The sequence below is a fragment of the Monodon monoceros genome, unplaced genomic scaffold (genome assembly GCF_005190385.1).
Source record: "Monodon monoceros isolate NGI ecotype Baffin Bay Population unplaced genomic scaffold, NGI_Narwhal_1 Super_Scaffold_1, whole genome shotgun sequence".
NCBI classification, from domain to species: domain Eukaryota; kingdom Metazoa; phylum Chordata; class Mammalia; order Artiodactyla; family Monodontidae; genus Monodon; species Monodon monoceros.
In genome coordinates, this window is record NW_021703765.1 from 49,866,133 (window position 1) to 49,886,130 (window position 19,998).

The following is a 19,998-nucleotide window of genomic DNA, read 5'->3' on the forward strand; positions in this document are numbered from 1 at the left end:
AAGACAAGGGCTTCCCTAGTGGCACAGTGGTTGAGAGTCCGCCTGCCAATGCAGGGGACATGGGTTCGTGCCCCGGTCCGGGAAGATCCCACATGCCACGGAGCAGCTGGGCCCGTGAGCCATGGCTGCTGAGCCTGTGTGTCCGGAGCCTGTGCTCCGCAACAGGAGAGGCCGCAACAGTGAGAGGCCCGTGTACCGCAAAAAAAAAAAAAAAAAAAAAAAAAGAAGCTAAATGCTATGGGGTATTTGCTCACCTACTGTGTTCCTACCTCTCAGTTCTCTCCAAATAAAAAAGCAAACACTGACTCCTCTGTATGCCTATGGTCAAAACCATCACTCGCTGGTATAAGAGTGAGACTAGGTCTCTGCAAATCAACAGACTTGTTCACAGCTCAAAGGGCGCACCCTACAAATTTGTAGATAATAGCACCATTTTCAACAACAACCCAAAGGAGGGAAAAGACCCTTTTGCCAAACATACTGTAATATCTAGCTTTTTCAGGGTCACAGATAGACACCTCAGCTACTTTCTAATCTAAACATGACACATGTAACCATTTTGATGAAGTGACTTAAGACACAAACTCAGTTTCTTTCACCCACCCTCCCCCACCCATAATCCTTTATTAATAAACCCCAAATCATCTTAATCAATTGCTTCAAGCATTTTGCTCACAAATGAGTGGCTCCATCTCATATACAAGCCATCCTCTGTCTAGGGCTTGAAACTGGGACTTTTCCTCTCTTACATACAAGTTCCACATTGGGTAACAGGCAAGGGCAAAGGGGCTGCACCTGGGAGGCAGAGGTGAAGTCCATGTACTGGTGGCACTGCTCGCAGTGGTGGAAGGTGTTGTAGGCCGCGTACTTGGTCAGCATCATGGACACGGCTTCTCGTTTCCGGGGCTCCTCAACTTTGGATTCCTTTATTGCTTCTGTGTATAAAGGGGCAAAAGACCGTCCCGTGATGTGCCTGAAGCCCCTATGCTTGGGAAGAAAGTCCCCCACTCCCCAGAAGGGCTTTTCCCAGGATTCTGTAACTTATGCCCTGAGAGGCAGCTATGAAAATGAAAAGGTGACATGTATGTGTGTAAAACGAGAGAAAAGCAGAGGAGAATGAATGAAGCCACTCTCAAAGATTAAACTGCCCCAGGCCTCTTGCCTTCATTTAGGTGAACACTTGACCTTTAGCCTCCACTTGCACTGACCTTGTTTGACCCCTGCCAGCTTTTCAGTGTATACCAGGCTCATCAAACTGTACTTGGGGTCATGCACACTGACGTCAAAGGGCATTTTACTGAAGCTCTCGATGTCAGGCCAGGGCTCTCCCTCTGACTGGCTCACTTCACTGCTTTCGCTGTGATCTAGGCCAAGAAGAAAGAAAGTGCACAGAGCAGGCAGACCAGACCGACTGGCCTCCCTCCCTCCCTCTCTCTCAAGTGTCAGGGATGGAAGGTTGTATGTATGTATGTTGTCCGCCCAGATGGGTGGACAAAGGCCTTTCTGAAAAATGAGCTCCCATGTCCAGGGTAGAGGGAAGCAGACTGTCCCTTCATACCCCCGCCGGAGGAGACGCTTGTCCTCACTGGTCCCCATCATTAGCCTCTGCACATCCAGTCCACACACTTCCACAACTAGGAGATCAACTGGTCTCCCACCCCAGCCCCCCCCCCCAAATTGCCTTAAAATCTTATTTAATTTTGGATGATCCGAATTCTGTCTTAGAGTTTTAGTTGTGGGGTTTTAAGACGTTGATACTGAAGAGATTTCAGGGACACACCAAGCAAGATTCAGTGTCTGCTGCTTATTACGAATCACCCAGAGCCTGTAAAATCCCTGTGCTCAGGCCACACTACCCAGAACCTCCTTCATCACTCAGGCACCTATCGTAGTGTTTAAAGCCCCTTAAGTGGTTCCAACATGCAGTCCAGGTTGACAGCCTGGGGCCCTGGGTTTGAGTCCAGGCCCCACCACTTGTGACTTCGCACCTGCAGGCACCTTCACCTCTCAGGGTCCCCTGATTGTTGTAAAGATTCCAGATGGCATATTGAAAGTGCTAAGACAGCGGCAGGCACATGGTGGGTGTCCAATAAATATTTGTTATTAATACTAAAAACTATAAGATCAAGCTGAAGACAACGTTCAAAGGAAGAAACAAAGAAAAAAATTCCAACAAAAAAGGTCTAAAGACTAGAATTACAGCTATTAGCTTTTAAACACAATACTGCTTATTTTTATATCCCTGAGCATTTTATTTAAAAGTTATTTTTTTAGGGGCTTCCCTGATGGCACAGTGATTAAGAATCTGCTTACCAATGCAGGGGACACGGGTTTGAGCCCTGGTCCGGGAAGATCCCACATGCCGTGGAGCAACTAAGCCTGGGTGCCACAACTACTGAGCTCGAGTGCCACAACTACTGAAGCCCGTGCACCTAGAGCCTGTGTTCCACAAGAGAAGCCACCGCAGTGAGAAGCCCACGTACCGCAACAAAGACCCAATGCAGCCAAAAATAAAAATAAACTTATTAAAAAGTTTTTTTAAGTTTTATTTTAAAAGTATGCATTTTATTTAAAAGTTAAAGCTTATTCTAGTTTTTAAAAAAGGCGTCCTTGTGCCTCTCCAGAGCACCACTACATTCACCTGCACTAAAATAAGGGTAAAGGAATAAAGCCAAACTAACAGTGCTTCTCGTTACAAAGGCCAGGTTTGACTCTCACAGCTATAGGCCCTGTAGCAGGATTTGAGGCGAAAAGTAAAGGCATCACTCTTCTGCAGCACCAAGGAGCCTGGGGGAAAGTCAGCGGATGACGGCCCCTCATTCCTGTCTGCTTGGCTCTGCCCTTGCACCTGGGGCCCAGTCCGCTCCATGCAGCTCAGGGTGTTTCAATCCCCTCTGTGGTGGGCCTGGGGGCCTGGTACAGCTCAGCTGGGGACACAAACAAGATGTGGATAGGAAGATGGAATTGTGTCTGTGTCTGGAATCATGGATGTGAACTGGTGAAGATGGAAATAGAGCCAAAAGCCATAGTAAAATGATTAAATATGGCTGATTTTACCTAGTCTTGTTCTGAACTAAACTAGTCCCTTGGGCTGATCACAGAACAGATCCAACTATTCAGGAAAAGCAAGTGAGGGGAGGTCTCCAAGGGCTAATCTGGTGGAAGATGACAAGGCCTTTCCCTTTTCTGGACTCATCTGAGGGGCTGGGGAAGCACTACCACTTCTCTCTCCTGCCCCTGCCCCTACCCATCCCTGTTTCTTCCAGCACACGGTCATTCTTTTCTGAGATGTGAAGCTGTAGTTTGAAGCCACACTCCCCCTGGCTGCAGAGCTAATGCTGGCTGACCCCTGCTCATGCCCCCTTTCTGGCCTTGCTGGACAGGCTGCAGAGCGGAACTGCCTCCTTCACAGGTGACAGCCGGGGTGGAAGGGCCAAGAAGCCGGGCAGGAGGCACAGGCTAGTCTGTCAAGCACCAGCCCCTGCATCTTACTGCCAGTGCCAAGGGGTTGTTTACAGCACCAGGGTTCTGTTCTGCTCCTGGAAGTTTTCCTTTCGTCGTAGCAACCCACACACCTTCCCTCGGAGCCAGCAGGCAAAACATAACGTCTACTCTGACGAACCAACAAAGGCCTGGTTATGCAGAATATAAAACATGCCCTGGACCCTTAAGCAGTAGACCACCGCACTAGAATTTTAAACCTGGACAGTTTGACCATCTGAGCAGTGAACCCACCTGACAGGACTTTATGAGATGCCTCTTTGCCCAGCGTTGCACAGGACACAGAGGGGATCGGGGGTTGAAAGAGGGGAAGACCCACCCCAACCTCAGGGAGCTCAACGCGGCCACAGTTTGCTTACAACTCTTTGCTGGCTCACGACCTTTAACCTCTCGAGAACCCTGCCCATAAGCGCATGTATACCTCCAGGAGAACGCGGGAAGGCTCCAGCTGTGGTGTTAATACCCATGCTGCCGGCTCGGAACTCACCGGTGTTGATCTCTGCCTCGTCGTACACGTCTACCTCCAGGAGCCTGATAAGCATGCGGAAGAGGATCCTCAGGAACTGCAAGTAGGAGCCAGTCTTCCCCACCTGGTGAAGAGAGGTTTAGGGAGGAGAGGGGCGGAAAAAAGAGATTTCACACGTGAGCTCTTCCGCGTCTCCCTGCAGGAGTGGGGGGCCTCCGTGCCCCGACCACCGGACCCCAACGCGAGACCCCTCTCCCCCCTCTCTGGCCCTTCCTCCGGAGCCCCCAAGCCCCCCCGCCCCCCAGCACCCTTCCCTACCTGCGGGGGCCCGGTCAGCAGCAGGCGGCGGGGATGGCAGAGCCGCGCGCCCGAGGCGGGGTCGGCCTGGTTGCCGTGGTCGGCGTGGTGCGGCCGCGCCGCGGTCCAGCGGCGGTAGTATAGGGACTGCTCCTCGGCGCTCGCGTGCCCGGGCAGCAGCGGCCGCAGGGGGCTGGCCCAGGCCACGTCGGGGTGCGGCAGCAGGGCCGCGGACGCCGGCAGCTTGCCGCCCCGCCGCGAGCCCAGGAGGCTGTAGGCCGCCTTGGACAGGATCACGACCGGGGGCAGCGCGGCGTGCGCGCCCCGGAAGCCCGGCCCCGGCTGTCCCGGCCACCGCGGCGCCCCGGGCCCCGACGAGAACGACGACGGCTTGGAGGTGGTGCTGCTGCTCGCCATCTGGGGGCCCAGGGAGTCACACTCCTGCTTCAGGGTCTCTCCGGCTCCTGCCAGGCCCGCCGAGACCCCTTCGTCCAGCCCCACGCTGTTGGCCGGGCTCCGGAAGCTGGGGGTCAGGGGCTGCTTCTGGGACTTGTCGGCGGTGCTGGACGAGCTCACCCCGTTCTCCATGATGGAGCCTGAAAGAGGACGGACAACAGCCCGCCGCGCGCCCCTTCTGTCACCGCCGCCTCTGCCAGGGGGACCGGCCTGGACGCCGGGGGCGGGGGGGGACCCGGCGGTGCGCGGACTACAGAGCGTCCTGCCCCCCCTCCCATCCCCCGATCCTGCGTGGGGTCGGCCAGTGGAGACGCCATAGGAAATCGGTACTCCCCCCCCCACGCCCCAGCTTCCTCCGGGGCCCATGTCTGCCCATCCCCCCCACACCCTCCCCAGCGTCTTCAGTCCGCGTGGTGGTCTGGGCGCCCGCCCTGGGGTCGACCACGCCATCTCCTGCTCCTTGGCTGCATCCTGCCGGCATATTAAACTCTCCTCAGGTTACCTCGTTTGGATTAGCCTTCTGATTCATTCCAGGACCCTGACCGACACAGGCTGACATCCAAGTCCTGCCCCAGTGCCACTCGCCTCCTTCTGGGGGTCCCAGGGCCCCACGCTTCTGGCTCTGGATACCTCCCCAGCGTGCAGCCCCTTCCATGGACGCCCAGACCAGCGTGGGAAGTGGCTCCGTGGGAAGGGAGAGCTTTATCTCCTCCCAGCGAGATGCTGCTCTTGCCCAGAAATCCCTGCACCTGTGGCCAATTCACTTCAAACATGTTTTCCCCTCTAGTCCATCAGCCCCTCTTTGGCTTGAGGACAAACCAGAAGCTCATTACACTCAAGATTGCAGGCCCTCTCTGGCTCAGACCGGTGCTTCCCAGGCCTGGGGGTCATATCCCGACCTTGGGAGATCCTAGATGAATAGCCAGTAACCAGAGGCTCCTGACACCGTCAATCCACTGCTTATCTGACTTTTGTGTGAGGGCTTTCCTCTCCCTTCATCGGCCCTGGAGTCCACGGGCCTGCACACCTTGGGCAGTGAGCCCCCCTGAGGACCCTCAGAGTCACCCCAAGGCCGGTGGTGTGTGTGTGTGTGTGTGCGTGCAGCACGTGCATCCTGAAAGCGGGGAAAACTCTAAAAACAGAAGGCAAATCATTACCTTTGTGTGAGTTAATCAGAACAAGGCCAGAATAGTGAGGCTTGTGGGGCTGATTAAAGAGCCACAGGAAGGAATTCCAGCGCTCATCACCATCCCCACCCCTACCTTCCTTGCCTCTCGGTCACTGATGCTGGCATCCAAAAGCTTCTAGATGTGATAGTACCCCTCCCCTCTATTACCCTTTACACTCCTCCCAACCTCTCCCCTTTATTCTGACCTGGTCGCAGAGGCAGAACTGGGGAGCCTGTAGTGATGGGGTGGGGGAGGTACGGCCCTGACCCCTGACTGAGGGGAGCAGCTGGGCAGACCCCAAAGGACAGTCCCCATGCTCTTCCAGGCTGAGGGGCACCACAGAAAGTCAGAAAACCCCACAGATACCTGCCTTTCCGTTCTCCTAGGGAGCCCATCCGACAGCAGCTGACAGTGAATAGAAAGACTGGTGCTGCTTTTGGCCATGAAATTGTGTGTGTGTTTGCGTGTGTGTGTCATGGAGATGAGAGAAGGGAAGCACAGGGGAGAAGGAACACAAATGGTGGTTCCCTCTGCTGTGGAGTTTTCATTTTTTACCTCTTCTCTATACTTCATTACATTCTCCAAGTTTTCTATATAAAGCTTTATTATAACTTTCACAGTCAGAAAAAAAATGGAAATAGTGCTGTATTTGCTTAATACTGTTTATCAGAAGAAAACTGATGCCAAGCACTGCCATCAACCCCACAGTAACACAGTCAGAGAGTGGCTGGCAGGCTGCAGACTGGATCGTCCCAGCCAACCCATGGTCCCAGAGTAGGCTTCAGCATACGAACACTTGCCATTAAGTACTTAGAAAAGTCACTCATTCATTCATTCATTCAAACAAATACTTTGTGCCAGATACTAGGCCAATTAGCAAAAACTTACAGCTTCAGGATCTGGAAGGAAAAGAAGGCCTTTGTGCAAATATCAGATGCGTAATATCTACGAGATGATTAGGGTGAGAGAGACTAGGGGAAATGGTGGCAGCCGGGGTTGATGAAATTTAGTTTCTGTATTATCTAGCTTAGTAGCAAGCTCTTCATTAAATGCTTCCCTAGGAACGTATCTTGTGGCTGTTCAAGAGTCATGTCTTCCAAGTATCTCCTGGAGAACCAAGGTCGGGACAGGATGCCTGAGTCACCCAAGGCTCTGAAAGCCTTGATGGGAGTCAGCAGATGCCTCTGCCTTCCATACTCCTACCCCCCTCCTCACTACTGCCTCTGATCCCTTGAAAGAGAAAGTACTGACCTGAGGTTCCAGTGACAGCACTGCTGTTGCTCTGGGGCCTCTCCAGGTCCATGAGCAGCTCCTCGGCACCGTTCTCGCCGACGGCGGCTCTCTCTTGCTCCTTGCCACTAAGGTCCAGGGCAGCAGTGGGCCCCCGGATGACCTCTTTTGAGACGTAGCAGCACGCCAGACCCACCTCCTGCTCCAAGGCCGTGCGAGTTAAATAGCTTGAATCAATTAACCGGAGGTCACAGTACTTCAAAGACCTGCACGAAAGTAAGGATATCTTTGGCGAGTCTGTCTTTGGTGAGGCATGCCATGTTTATGTGTGTCTGGGTGTCTGGGTGCGGCGCAGCAGTCAAAATCGTGAGCTTCGGTGCCAGGTAATGCCTGATGTGAACCTCAGCTCTGCCACCTCCTAGCTTAGGCCCTCGGGCTAGTCACTTCACTTTCTCCACATATAAAATAGAGTAACAGTGTCCAGCTGACCCAGTTACTGAAAGGAATGAATGGCATGACAAGGGTAAGGCATTTAACACAATGCCTGACACACGGTAAGCGTTCAGTGAGTGCTATGATTATTGGTGCTGTTGCCTTCCAACCTACAGGCCCTGGATCCTTGAGGGAACAGCAGACTAACAGAGACACTTCATCCCCAGAACTCCTCATTGGGGGCAGTGCTTTTCCTCGCTGCCCCTCTGGCTGCCGTGCTTCGATGCATAAACACTCCTCATCTGTGGCTATCTCCCATTCCCCAGATTGCTGGGCTAACTCTGGAAAGTCAAAAGAGAGACTCAAGGAAGGCTAAATTTCTCATATCCCCGAATAAAACAATTCTTTTCTCACTTGCCAAGTGAATGAAATGGGTGACCATCAGCCAAGTTTTAACCACCAGCTCAGGTGGGCAACTAATGGAAAATAAAAACTAATGATTCACATTGTACCTGGGAAAGGTTTCTCCAAGGGGATCTTTGCCAGTTAATATCACAATACAAGGCAGACCTTCTAGATCTTCGTACGTCCGGGGGGTCCACTCTTCTGCTTCATTTCCTCTCCAAGTCTGTAGAAAGGGACCCACACAATAAAATTAAAACCCTTCATTTAAGTTCCCACCTTCTTAAAGGTTTCTACAGCCAGGCTTTATACACATCTGTGGTTCCAAATGACTTCCAATAAGTGTGTTTGTGTTTGTACATATATTTTAATTACTACTAAAAGACATGCACAAAGCACTCTAGAATGTAGCCTTTCGTTTTATCGCAGTAGGATAAAACAGGAGATCTTGGTTTATATCATACATTAGCCACACAGGTCAAAGAAACATACAATAGGAAATATTCCACCGATGGTGCAAACCTTACAGAAATCCTAGTTAAACTATTTGACTCAAGGCTCTTAAGTACACTTCCTTCATATAATGGACAGACTCTTCGGACTGATTGACTGAAAAAGACCATTTCAGTTGTAAATGACTAATAAAAGAATCTCAACAAAACTCCTCACACGTAATCAGCTTCTCATATATATTAACCCATATACACACACGAATATCTTTAATAAATGGAACATCAATCTGAAAACATGAATATATCAAGAGGAAGAAAATCCCAACTTGAAAGATGTTCAAAAGTGAAAAGATCTTATAGACTTTTCTGTCTGTTTTAGAGCAGAGAGAAAATAAACCATCTCTTAAGTAGATAAGGTGGCTTCTACTACTTTTTATGAAGTGTGTAGATCTAACTGTGCTTTATATCGGCTTTCTAGGAGGAGTTATAAGAAATGAACTGGCATTTCAGATAATGCTTTTGGGAACAAGGACTAAAAAGTGAGGTACTAAGTAATGCATACAATTTTATTTTAAAATAGACTGGTACTTCCTTTGCTAAAATCAGAATGGGATAAAAAGAAATATATCAGGCAAGATATGATATGATATAACAGAGTTTGTTTACTGATTTGTTGATGTCTAGGAAACCCAGTCTTTGGAATTAAATATACCCACAATTACTGCAAGTAAAATGCATATAACTTGTAAAATTGGAAGAACCAACCTGAATCTTTTTGCCCAATCTGTTATCATATGTTTGCATGCCAAAGAGAACTCAGTGGATCTACGTAACTGTTTACAAGTTTGAGAGACTTCCTATGTCTTAGAAAATTAATCTGTCAAAATATTTTTTAAGATATTACAAGAAAGTTTCTCCCCCCCCCAATTCAGTTTTCCATATATTTTCATGTCAAAGGGAACCAGAACATTACCTAATTCAAAGCAAATAGGAATTGTTTTACTCATAAGCCTTCACATTGGATTTATGATATCCCTGACACCGGGGTCTCCTCGAATATATTTCATCGTTCTATCAAGAATGAGGTTGGGTTATAATGATGGGATAACATATTATGTTTTATAAGGAGATTTATTTTCAAAAGATGATTAAACAAATTCCACTTTTACTCTTGACCAAGCAGAGCTAGCTAAACCCCCTATAAAATGCTTTTCTGTCACATTGTTACTTCTGATGATCGATGGCTGCCATTCTTCTATGGATCTGTCATGGCCTCAGGATGATTTTCCTGCAGAGGCAGTTAAGACAACACAAAAGACTAGGCGAGCATTGACTTCAGGGATAATATGGGGTTCAAGGCCAAGGAAACCTAATGAAAGCTTCACAGGCCTTCTGGATGAACTGATTTATTTAGATATAAACCTTGTATCCTTCCAAAGTACTTGTTATCACTTATAAGTTAACCATAATTTCTAAAGGATAATTAGAGGTAAGCACAAAAAGAAGACCATCTAATGGAAAAAGAGGCATTGGATTTTACCCAGCGTTAGAGATGAAAGGCACACTGGTGCTATCTCGTCAGTGGTAAAGTTGGTAATTTAGAAATAAACAGGTGAAAAAGAAAAAGAGTGAATGAGAGTCAAAGAATGCTACAATAGTTAATTAATTTAACAAATTTTTACGTGTGCCTCTTTTGTGCCTGAAACTTCATTGGGTGCTATTCATATTGAGAGGAAAAGTCCTCATAGAAATTTCAGGCTATGGGGGTAGAAATACAAGCCAATAAACAAACAAAATTTTTAAAAAAGAAATAAACAGGTGAAACAGAGACCACCTGGCAAGTGGTCGTCTTTCTTAGGATGTGAGCATTCCCAAGGGATTTCAAATTTTCACTTCCACACAAATAGAGAATATAAAAAGGATGGATTGATGTGATCGAGAGGTTTTGAGCATATGGAAATCTCTTTTGTGTGGCTGGTGCCTGGCAGCGACTCATGAGAATTGAGATATAACTGCTTTGAGAAGTAATTACTTGAGACCCCCTTCGTGTATGGCGCACACTCCCAGCAGCCCTTTGGAAGCCCTGCAGGTGATTCTGATGTGCTAGCAGCCAGGCTAGGAAGCTCAGGTCTTGACTGCAGTTTTCAAACAATGGCCCAGAGGGGCATATTATTTAGGACTGCTGAGTTATACTGACTTAGTGACTGGCATTCCTGAAGGGTCCCAACAAATGACCTAAGACTCTGTAAGTAGCTGCACTTGGTCAGGGTCAATGGAGACCCAGAGAAGTCCCTGCAGCCTCACATCCTTTTAGACCATCTCCCTGCAGTAGGTGTGTGAGACTTCACAGAGCAGTGCTGATAATCTGCTTTTCCAGATTCCTCATCATTATTCAGATTGTCCCACAACCTATGCCTCTATGAATTATACTGTAAGAAGAATTTCAGGACTCTCATTTGTTAGTTATCCCAGGAATTCTGCTGTAATGTGGTCTATGACTCTAACATTGTGAGCATTATATCTATATATCCATATGTGAAATGTAAATGTTACAACTTCCACTAAATAGAGGAGCTTCTATTTTTAGACAGATTTATTTGTTCCAGCTACCTATCAAGCTAATGCAAGACATTTTGTTTGCATTTTGGATTGTTCAAGATAGGTAATAGAATACAATACAAAGGCTTACATTTGCAAAATGCTTTATGAACACTAAATAATAATCCTCGAATTAGAGCTCTTAGAGATCATGCAGTCCAACACTCTCATTTTGCAGCCCAAGGTGGGAATGCAAATCCCCTAAGACTACGTGCTTTCTTTTCATACAATTTGTGTCAAACTGGTTTTTCTTCACCCAGTTTAGCTCAGTGTTTAGTGTGCAAGGTGCAGAAACCATGTCGGTCTACCCCAGACACATAGTACCTAGCTTAGTACCATATCTATGTGTACGCAGGATTTTATGAAATGCTGTCAAATGTCTGGGACACATTGGGTTATAAAAGTCCCCAGAAAAGTCTGAGCAGGGCATGAGGTAGAGATTTAGGTTAATTGATTAAGAAATTCTCCCCCGCCCGCCATGCCTGACAGGAGGGGTTCAGGAAAAGCAGTGCGTCCCTGGCCGTGCAGGGGGCGGGGCGGGGGTGGAGGATGGGCGGCGCTTAGCCATGCACAAATCTCTCTGCAGGAGGCTCGGCTGAATCTCAGCCCAGCCCACGCCTTGAGGCCAAAGCAAATACAAAGAAACAGCAAACTGTTGGGGAATCCACATGCACGAGGGTGGGGAGTAGTTCTCTATGAGCACTGAAGATGAAACAGGATACTTTACCCACTCTGAGCAGACAGATAGGCTACACGGACAGAAAAGATTCAGTGAACGGATGATACTTAAAGGCGTGCCCCACGGAGGTCCGAGAGAACAACTTACCTTTTTTTCTGAGAAAACAGATGGCCGTGGGCTAGATGCATCTCGAACAAGGTCAATAAACATGGGGTGAAATTGGGTCATCGCATTTTTGCACCTGCAGTTGGAGAGCATGGAAGACCAACTGCATGCATGTGCTAAAAGGGGGGCCGGACAGAATCTTATTAAACTAGGAAAGTGGACACGTTCCTTAGTTTAGCCTTAACATGGTCACGAAGATCACACCGACATATGTGCAAAACTCTATCAAACTCAGGCCTCTGAGCCACCTACACGGGAGTCCTAGAAAACAGAACAAACGTCTGTCCATTGCTAACCTTTAATCGCGCCACAAAGTGGGCTGCGACACTGAGTTCAGAGGCGGGGTTCCCGAGGATGATCTCGAAGCGGTACTGCAGCCCCAGCTTGTCGCGCACCTCCTGCAGCCGCTCCTTGGCCAGCATCGCCAGCTGCACGGAGGGCACCCTGAGAATGAGCATGTGTCCCCTCCCACTTTTGTTTTTTCCTGGGCAGCTGAGGAGGTCATCCACGATGCTGAGTGTTTCCGGCGTGCTGTGGTCTCGGAGGGACGCCATGGTGGTGAGAGCCATCAGAGCCTCCGAGTACTGCTGGATGAGGAGGTAGCAGCGGACGACCATGCTGTGCAGCCTGGGGTACCTTCAACAGAACACAGGGAGCTAGCATCTGGGTGTGGGGCCCACTGGGACAGCGAGGTCTGTGCTGTAGGAATGCAGACCAAGCATGGTGGAAAGGGGTTCGTGACAGGAGTGGGGCTTGAGCTCTAGAATGACCTTGAAGCCCCATCACTAGAAGGAAAAGGCGAGCTCACAGATCCTGCTGGGATAGGTACAGCAAGTTCACGAGGTTTAGGGACAGTCTAGTGACCTGAGCTTCTCCCAGTGCGGTCTCTGGACCAGCAGCATCACCCAACAGCAGCACCACCTGGGAGCTTGTTAGAACCGCCAAATCCTCCCACCACACATGTACTGAATCAGAACCAGGCTGGACAAGGTCCCCAGGTGATTTGTATTACATTGCATTTTTTTTTGTGGGGGGGTATAGTTTTGTGTTAGTTTCCACTGTGTGGCGAAGTAGAGTTCCCTGTGCTATACAACAGGTTCTTATTAGTTATCTATTTTATACAATCACATTGCACTTTGAGAAGCACTGGTCTGTTCATATTTTCAACAGAGCCATAATGGATCATCCCTAGATCCTAACCTCTTGCTGGTGGCTTGGGGTTAGGATGCTTGTTAGCTTATTTCTCTTATACTTAAGATTACAGTTAAGGAAACTGAGACACTAATGTAATGTCTGTGGAGTATCAGGAGTAAAAAGAGTAATTTTTATTGCTAATTTGAGGTCAGCTCCTTTGTAGCAATAACAATATCTTCCCATAAAGATGGAGAAAACTTGGAGCTGGCTGGAGAAATAGCACCCCCTAGTGGTGTGGCCTCCTATCCACCTGAGCCCCTGCTCGGTGGAGGGTGCCCAGCAAATAGTAGGGGGTGTCCTTGACTCACCTCAACATTCCCCTCCCTCCACCCTTCACTGGACTGCCAAATTGGCAGTTTTTACGATTACAGAGCAGGCAGAAAATAAACCTCTCATTAATGTGCTATTCCTCAGAAAGCCAAGCCTGCTGACAGAATGAATACAAATGGGCAAAGAGGACCCACTTGCAGGCATGAAGAGGTGCTTGCAGATATCAAGAAAGTAGGCATGGGCAAAGCAAGGCCCTGGACCCGAGCTTGGCCAAGCCTCTCGTGGAGCCTGCAAAACAATGGCGGGTCTGAACTTCCCTTCTGGATGCCAGCTGGTAGCACATGCAGCCGCCTAGCAGCTGGGTAGGTCAGTGGGGGATTTCACCTTTGCTCCACTTTATAATTCTATTTAAAGTGAAACAGCCATCACCAGCCTTATACAGAAAAACCCAGGGGCAAATAGCAGTTAGGGTCATCAAATGACTAGTGTGGTTCTGAAGTACTTAGAGCTGGAAAGGACCACAGATTCCCTGGGTTCTGACCACTCCACCTTCTCATAGAAGGAGGCTGAGTTAAGGATTGGGAGAAATTCAGCTCCTTTCCCGAGATCATCCAACTGGTCAGAGACACAGTGTGGATTTTATTCAGGTCTCTGACAATGTCTTCTTACGTGGTAAGAATTTAGTAGATTGGGGAAAAGTAAAGAAATCCTTCAGTTCAATCAGTCCTGGGCCAATCCCTTCAAGTGTTCAATAAATCATAGCTATTATTAGCCTGGGGTGACTTGGCTAGAGGAAGTGGGCACAGATGATCCAAGTTTAAGGCTTAATGCTTTTTGCTGGGCCATGTAGGAAAGCCAGAGTTAGATCAAAGAGTAACTTTGACATACAGGCATTTAAATTTCACACTGAAAGAGCTATAAATTTAGAAGTGAATAGTTTCCCTAGTTTGTTTTGTTTGCATTAAACTGTAACTGTAGTTTTTTGGTTTTGGTTTTTTGCGGTACGCCGGACTCTCACTGTTGTGACCTCTCCCGTTGCGGATTACAGGCTCCGGATGCGCAGGCTCAGCAGCCATGGCTCACGGGCCCAGCCGCTCCGCAGCATGTGGGATCTTCCCGGACCGGGGCACGAACCCATGTCCCCTGCATTGGCAGGCGGACTCTCAACCACTGCGCCACCAGGGAAGCCCGTAACTGTAGTTTTGTAAGTATTACAAAAGTTGTATAGGAGTTGATGGGATCATCCATTAAAATACGACTTATAAAACTTCGAGTGATGTTACTGGAAGAAAAGATAGGTTCCAAGAGGGCAGGCGGAACAGAAGGGTGGGAAACAAAGGGGAGACTCATGGGATGATTCTGGAAATCTAAGATCACATGTGCTGTGAAAGGATTAACATCTCAGTGTCAGTTAAGTCTTCTCAAATCCAACAGCTGCAAAAATATAAAATCCTACTCAAGCCTGCTCCTTTTCCTGACACTGCATTATAACTTGCTGGGTAGGATGTATCCCCCATCCTCATCTTTATTTCTCTTTCTTTTTTCTTAGCAAAGTTATAGGGCAGCTTGTTAAATAGATGGTTTGTGATCAATTAGAGCCAGTTTTAAGAACTAGAGCTACTAAAAATTAGAATGTGCCTCATCAAATAGTGCCCAACTGCCCCCATCACTGGATGATCAAACAGAATACTGTAGTGGAGGGCAGGGAGGGACCTCTAGTAGGCTAAATTCTTTTTTTTTTTTTTTTGGCCACACCTCACAGCTTGCAGGATCTTAGTTCCCTGACCAGGGATTGAACCCAGGCCACAGCAGTGAATGCTCCAAATCCTAACCACTGGACTGTCAGGGAATTCCCTATTACGTTAAATTCTAATGCCTCTGCCTAATTTTTGAGTCTATGATTCAAGATCAGGGAAGAAAAAAACCCAGAAAAACCCTTTGCTCTTCCAGAGTCTGACCTGGAACTGGGGAAGAAAAAGGAGACAGAGAGTCATGAATCTTAACCCCAAGGTCAGGGATGGAGGAGGGCCACTTAGAACTGAACTCACTTAAACGATGTTTGTTCTTTAATTTTCTTCAGTCTACACTCCAAATCTCTCAGCGTAAAGTTTTGTTTTTACTGAGGGTACTTGCCTGTGGTGGACAGAGGAGAAAAGAGAGGAAAATGTAAAAGTGTGGGGAAGGCCAGACCTCAGAGGAATGGTCTTTAATAAGCAAATCCCTCTGTGCCCAAGTCATCTCTGGGTGCAGCAATGAAGCCTGCCTGGGAGACAATTCAGAACACAGAAAGTGCTTCTACCTCCCACTCTGAGTCACTGGTTTCCTTTGTTGGTCTTGGATGATCATAGAAAACCCATCTGAGTGAAAGGTCATCTTAGGAAAGGCTATTTTTATTCTGCCTTCACATGTCATTTGCACAGCCTGGGCTCCACCAAAATTCCCTGTGACACTGACACAAAAGACGTTTGGCTATTTCAGACATGCAAGTACAGCTAAAGAAAAGGTTGAAAGTCCTTATTTACCTCTCCAAGAGTGTGTTCACCATCTTTTCAAAAGTCTCATCACATCTCAGAAGTGGGCTCGTGATTCCCCACTGAAGAGATTTACTGTACTCGTTCATGCCGAAGTACAGCTTCTCCTTGCAGCTCATGTCCTCCTGGTTCAAAACAGAGCAAAACCCAGTGACGGCAGGATACAATGTGTCTTATTTTCTGGGGGTCGGGGGAGAAGGGACCTGTAATAGGCTATTGCCTAGAAGGTTAAAAAAATTGTGAATAAGCAATTAGGACTACATCAAGCTAAAAAGCTTCTGCACAGCAAAGGAAACAAAATGAAAAGGCAACCTACTGAATGGGAGAAAATATTTGCAAATCATTTATCTGATAAAGGGCTAATATCCAAAATCTGTAAAGAGCTCATACAACTCAATAGCAACCCCCCCCCCCCCCCCGCCACCAAATCCAATTAAAAACTGGGCAGAGGATCTGAATAGACATTTTTCTAAAGAAGACCTACAGATAGCCAACAGGTACATGAAAATGTGCACAATAGCACTAATTATCAGGGAAATGCAGATCAAAACCTCAAGGGGCTATCACCTCACACCTGTTAGAATGGCTATCATCAAACAGATGAGAGATGATGTGTCAGTAGATGTGGAGAAAAGGGAACCCTTGTGCACTGTTGGTGGGAATGTAAATTGGTGCAGCCACTATGGAAAATAGTATGGAGGTTCCTCAAGAAATTACATATTTGTACGTGTGTGTATGTATATATACATATGTTTGGTGATGAATGTGTTAATTAACTAGATAGGAGTCCTCATCCTTTAAAAATGTATACATAAATCATCACAATGTATACTTTAAATATCTTTTATTTTTATCTGTCAGTTATACCTGAATAAACCTGAACAAAAACTGTGTTTCCTTATATAACCTGATACCAACTCTACAATCATCTCTGAAGCACCAACTGAAATTTCCCTTCACTTCAAATGAACTTAGTATGTGATTAGTGGTATGGTGATATGCTTTCTTAAGGCAGATTATAACTACATCGATGGTTTGTTTTCTCTATCTTTTGTTCAGATTTTTTAGAGGAAGAGCATTTCTTAGGCTTGTAGAGTCAGAAGGTCAGATTTTTTTCCTTCTCGAAGCAGCTCTGTAAATTGATACATATGAGTTCTATAGAACTCGCTGGAGATCAAAAAACTCAAAAACGCCTCTATTACAGAAATTTTAACTTTTCTGATGTTATTTAATGATGGTGATTCTCTTGCACTTTTACAAACAAAATTCATTTTAAAGGTGAAATATATAGTTTTCTTCCTTCTAAAACAGAATACACAGTATTTAATCTATGCCCCTTCTTGATGATTCACTCATCACTATGAAAATGAATAACTATTTGGGGATGTGACACAAAGATTTCCTCAGAGGAGCCTGACATGTGTGACAAACTGCTTGTCCTTAAACTAAGTAGCTCCAGAATAATCAATAAACATTTTGAGTTCATGTATCTGGTGGGTTTTTTTTAAAATAGTTTTCCTTCCTCTGTTGTACACTACTTTTTCATAGTCATTTCTTCTTGCTGTCATGTTGCCTGTGCATTTTATTCTCACTTTTATGTGTTATTTATTATGTACTGACATTTTTCTTTAAACACTCTCCAACTCATAAAGGTTACACAGCAGCTTAAAATATATAAGACGAAATTAAGCAATTAGAGGAAGAAAAAGCAAGGGTAAGAGCAAGGAGACTGGGCCAGGGATGAAGTTAGTACTCTCAAAAATGCATCCCAGAAGTTTCTGCCGTTTTGTTAGAAGTGGAATGCGAATTTGGTTCTGAGCTTTTAAGTAACCCATCCAAAGAGATGAGCAATTGTGTCATTTATAAGGTCCATAAGATAAAAATAAAATACTATAATTGGCAGCTTTTAATTTTTTAAGCCCTACCCCCACCCCCCACCAAACCAGCTTATCCTGCTTATTGGAACAGGGTCTTATTTGAGAGTAAATATGCTTCATCAGAGCCTTACAGCAAAGATGGAGCGACATCTATAGTTTACTTGTTTGCTTGTTTCTTTCTGGATTCTTGGCTGCGTTCTGAATAGCTGTGTCAAATCATCATTTCAGGATGAAAGAAGTCAGTCACCTGAGTTTCCCTCTTTATCTCGACTTGGCACAGAGTAAGGGGAAAAGCTTTTTCTTACATGTATGTGGTTTTCACATTTCTTCTCATCCACAATCATGTTTCTTTGGGAAGATGTAAAATCCGACTCCAAGCCTGCTCCTTTCCCTGACAGCATTATAACCTGCTGAACGGGAAGCCTCCACCTGTTTTCATTTTTACTTCTCTTTCTCTTAGCAAAATGAGAGGGCAGCTTGTTAAATAGATGGCTTATCACCAACTGGAGCCAGTATGGTTTTAAGAACTAGAGCTACTAAAAATAAGAAGTGAATAGTTCCCCCTTTCTGTTGTATTTGCATTAAACTGTAAGTACAGACTTGTAAGTAGAAGTTAATGGGACTATCTTTTAAAATACGAGTTATCAAACTCAGAATGATGTTCCTCTAAAGAAACACACATCCCCAAGTATCACAAATCATAAGTGATACAATTTATTGAATCCTTGTATCTTTGGGGATAAGAAAAATATCTCTCCTCCCAAAGTCCTACCCTCTCAGTGACCCCCAGCTGCAGCCCTCCCTGTCCTTTCACTACGGTCTCTGCTTTTCCTCCAGCCAAATGCTCTGCTCTGTGGACACTGTTCCCTGGAAGGTCACCAAGGATTCCTGAGGCCAAAACCTCAGTCCTTGGCCTCACTGCCCTCTCAGCCGTTCTCTTCATTACTTTCTTCCATGATTTTATCTACACCAGCTGCTTCAGTGATTAGCATTTGTGAAATCTATTCCAAATCCTCATTGTAAAGCCCTAATCACAACTCCCACATTGCATTTGCGACTGTGCACTCGTCCCAGTCTTCACTCAGCCCACATCCGTCTCATCTGCCCTCCAGAGGTCCACCTTCCTCTTGACTTCTCTTTTCCAACTAAAGGCATTGCCTCAAAGATATCTCTGACCCTTCCCTGTTCCCCAATAAATAAATCCTAGAAGATTTACCATTTCTTCCATCCTTTGTATTTCCAGGACCACTATTCTGATTTAGGTTCTTGTTCATTCTAACCTGAATTATCAGAAAAGCCAGATGACACATCTCCCCCTTTCTAATCACTTTGACTTGGCCTCTATAGTTGATAACTTGCCTTAAAATGCAGCCTCTTAGTAGCTACTAAAGCTGAACTCAGAACTCAGCAATGTCACTCCCAAATGCGTACCCAACAAAAATGCATACATATGTCTACTAAAATGCTTAAAGCAGCACTATTTGAAATAAGTGAATAGGATGAATAAATGAATTGTGGTGAGTCACCCAGCGTAATCTATATACAGCAAAAAGAATGAATGTTTTATGACTCATGCAAAATATAGAAGAATCTCACAAACAATGTTGAGCACAGAAGCCAGATATAAGAGAGTGCCTACTGCATGATTCCATTTATATAAGGTTCAAAATGGGGCAAACCAAGACAGAAGAGTGCTTCCCTCTCGTGAGAGAGTGCCTGGCTTCTGGAGTGGTGCTAGCGTTCTAGTTCTTCATCTGGGTGCTGGTCCCATGGGTGTGCTGTTTGTGAGAATGCATCAAGCTGTACATTAACATTGTGAATATAAAAAATAAAAGAAATATGTATATTCTGCTATTTCTTTTTTTTCTTTTTTAATTTATTTTTTTATACAGCCAGTTCTTATTAGTTATCCATTTTACACATATTAGTGTATACATGTCAATCCCAATCTCCCAATTCATCACCCCCCCACCCCCCCCGCCACTTTCCCCTCTTGGTGTCCATACCTTTGTTCTCTCCATCTGTGTCTCAATGTTATTTCTAATAATACTATGCCCTTGCTAAAATATCATTCATGCCTGTGTAATAAGTGTAAGCTTTTCCAGCCTGGTCTCAAAGATTCCATATGTATATTTCCAAGTTTCTTTTCATCCCACTAAGTATTCTCTGAAAAATGTCTGATGCTTACTCCTCTGTGGTCCTGCCCGAGCTGTCTGCTGCCAGGAGTGGCTGCTCCCCTGTCTGCTCTGTCCTTCCTCTCCTCCAAGGCCCATCCCAAG

At 46.3% G+C, this 19,998-nt stretch overlaps 1 protein-coding gene across 1 annotated transcript in view; it reads right to left on the minus strand.

Annotated features, from left to right (window-relative positions):
• GREB1L (GREB1 like retinoic acid receptor coactivator) overlaps positions 1-19,998 on the minus strand; it is a 257,506-nt gene that overhangs the window by 11,546 nt on the left and 225,962 nt on the right. The window contains exons 18-25 of the mRNA XM_029233377.1: positions 15,834-15,967; positions 12,144-12,483; positions 8,064-8,179; positions 7,141-7,385; positions 4,286-4,860; positions 3,989-4,091; positions 1,209-1,364; positions 796-935 (exon numbers count right to left, since the gene is read on the minus strand). Of these exons, the coding sequence (XP_029089210.1) occupies positions 796-935; positions 1,209-1,364; positions 3,989-4,091; positions 4,286-4,860; positions 7,141-7,385; positions 8,064-8,179; positions 12,144-12,483; positions 15,834-15,967 (1,809 nt within the window). The remainder of the gene's footprint in view (positions 1-795; positions 936-1,208; positions 1,365-3,988; positions 4,092-4,285; positions 4,861-7,140; positions 7,386-8,063; positions 8,180-12,143; positions 12,484-15,833; positions 15,968-19,998) is intronic.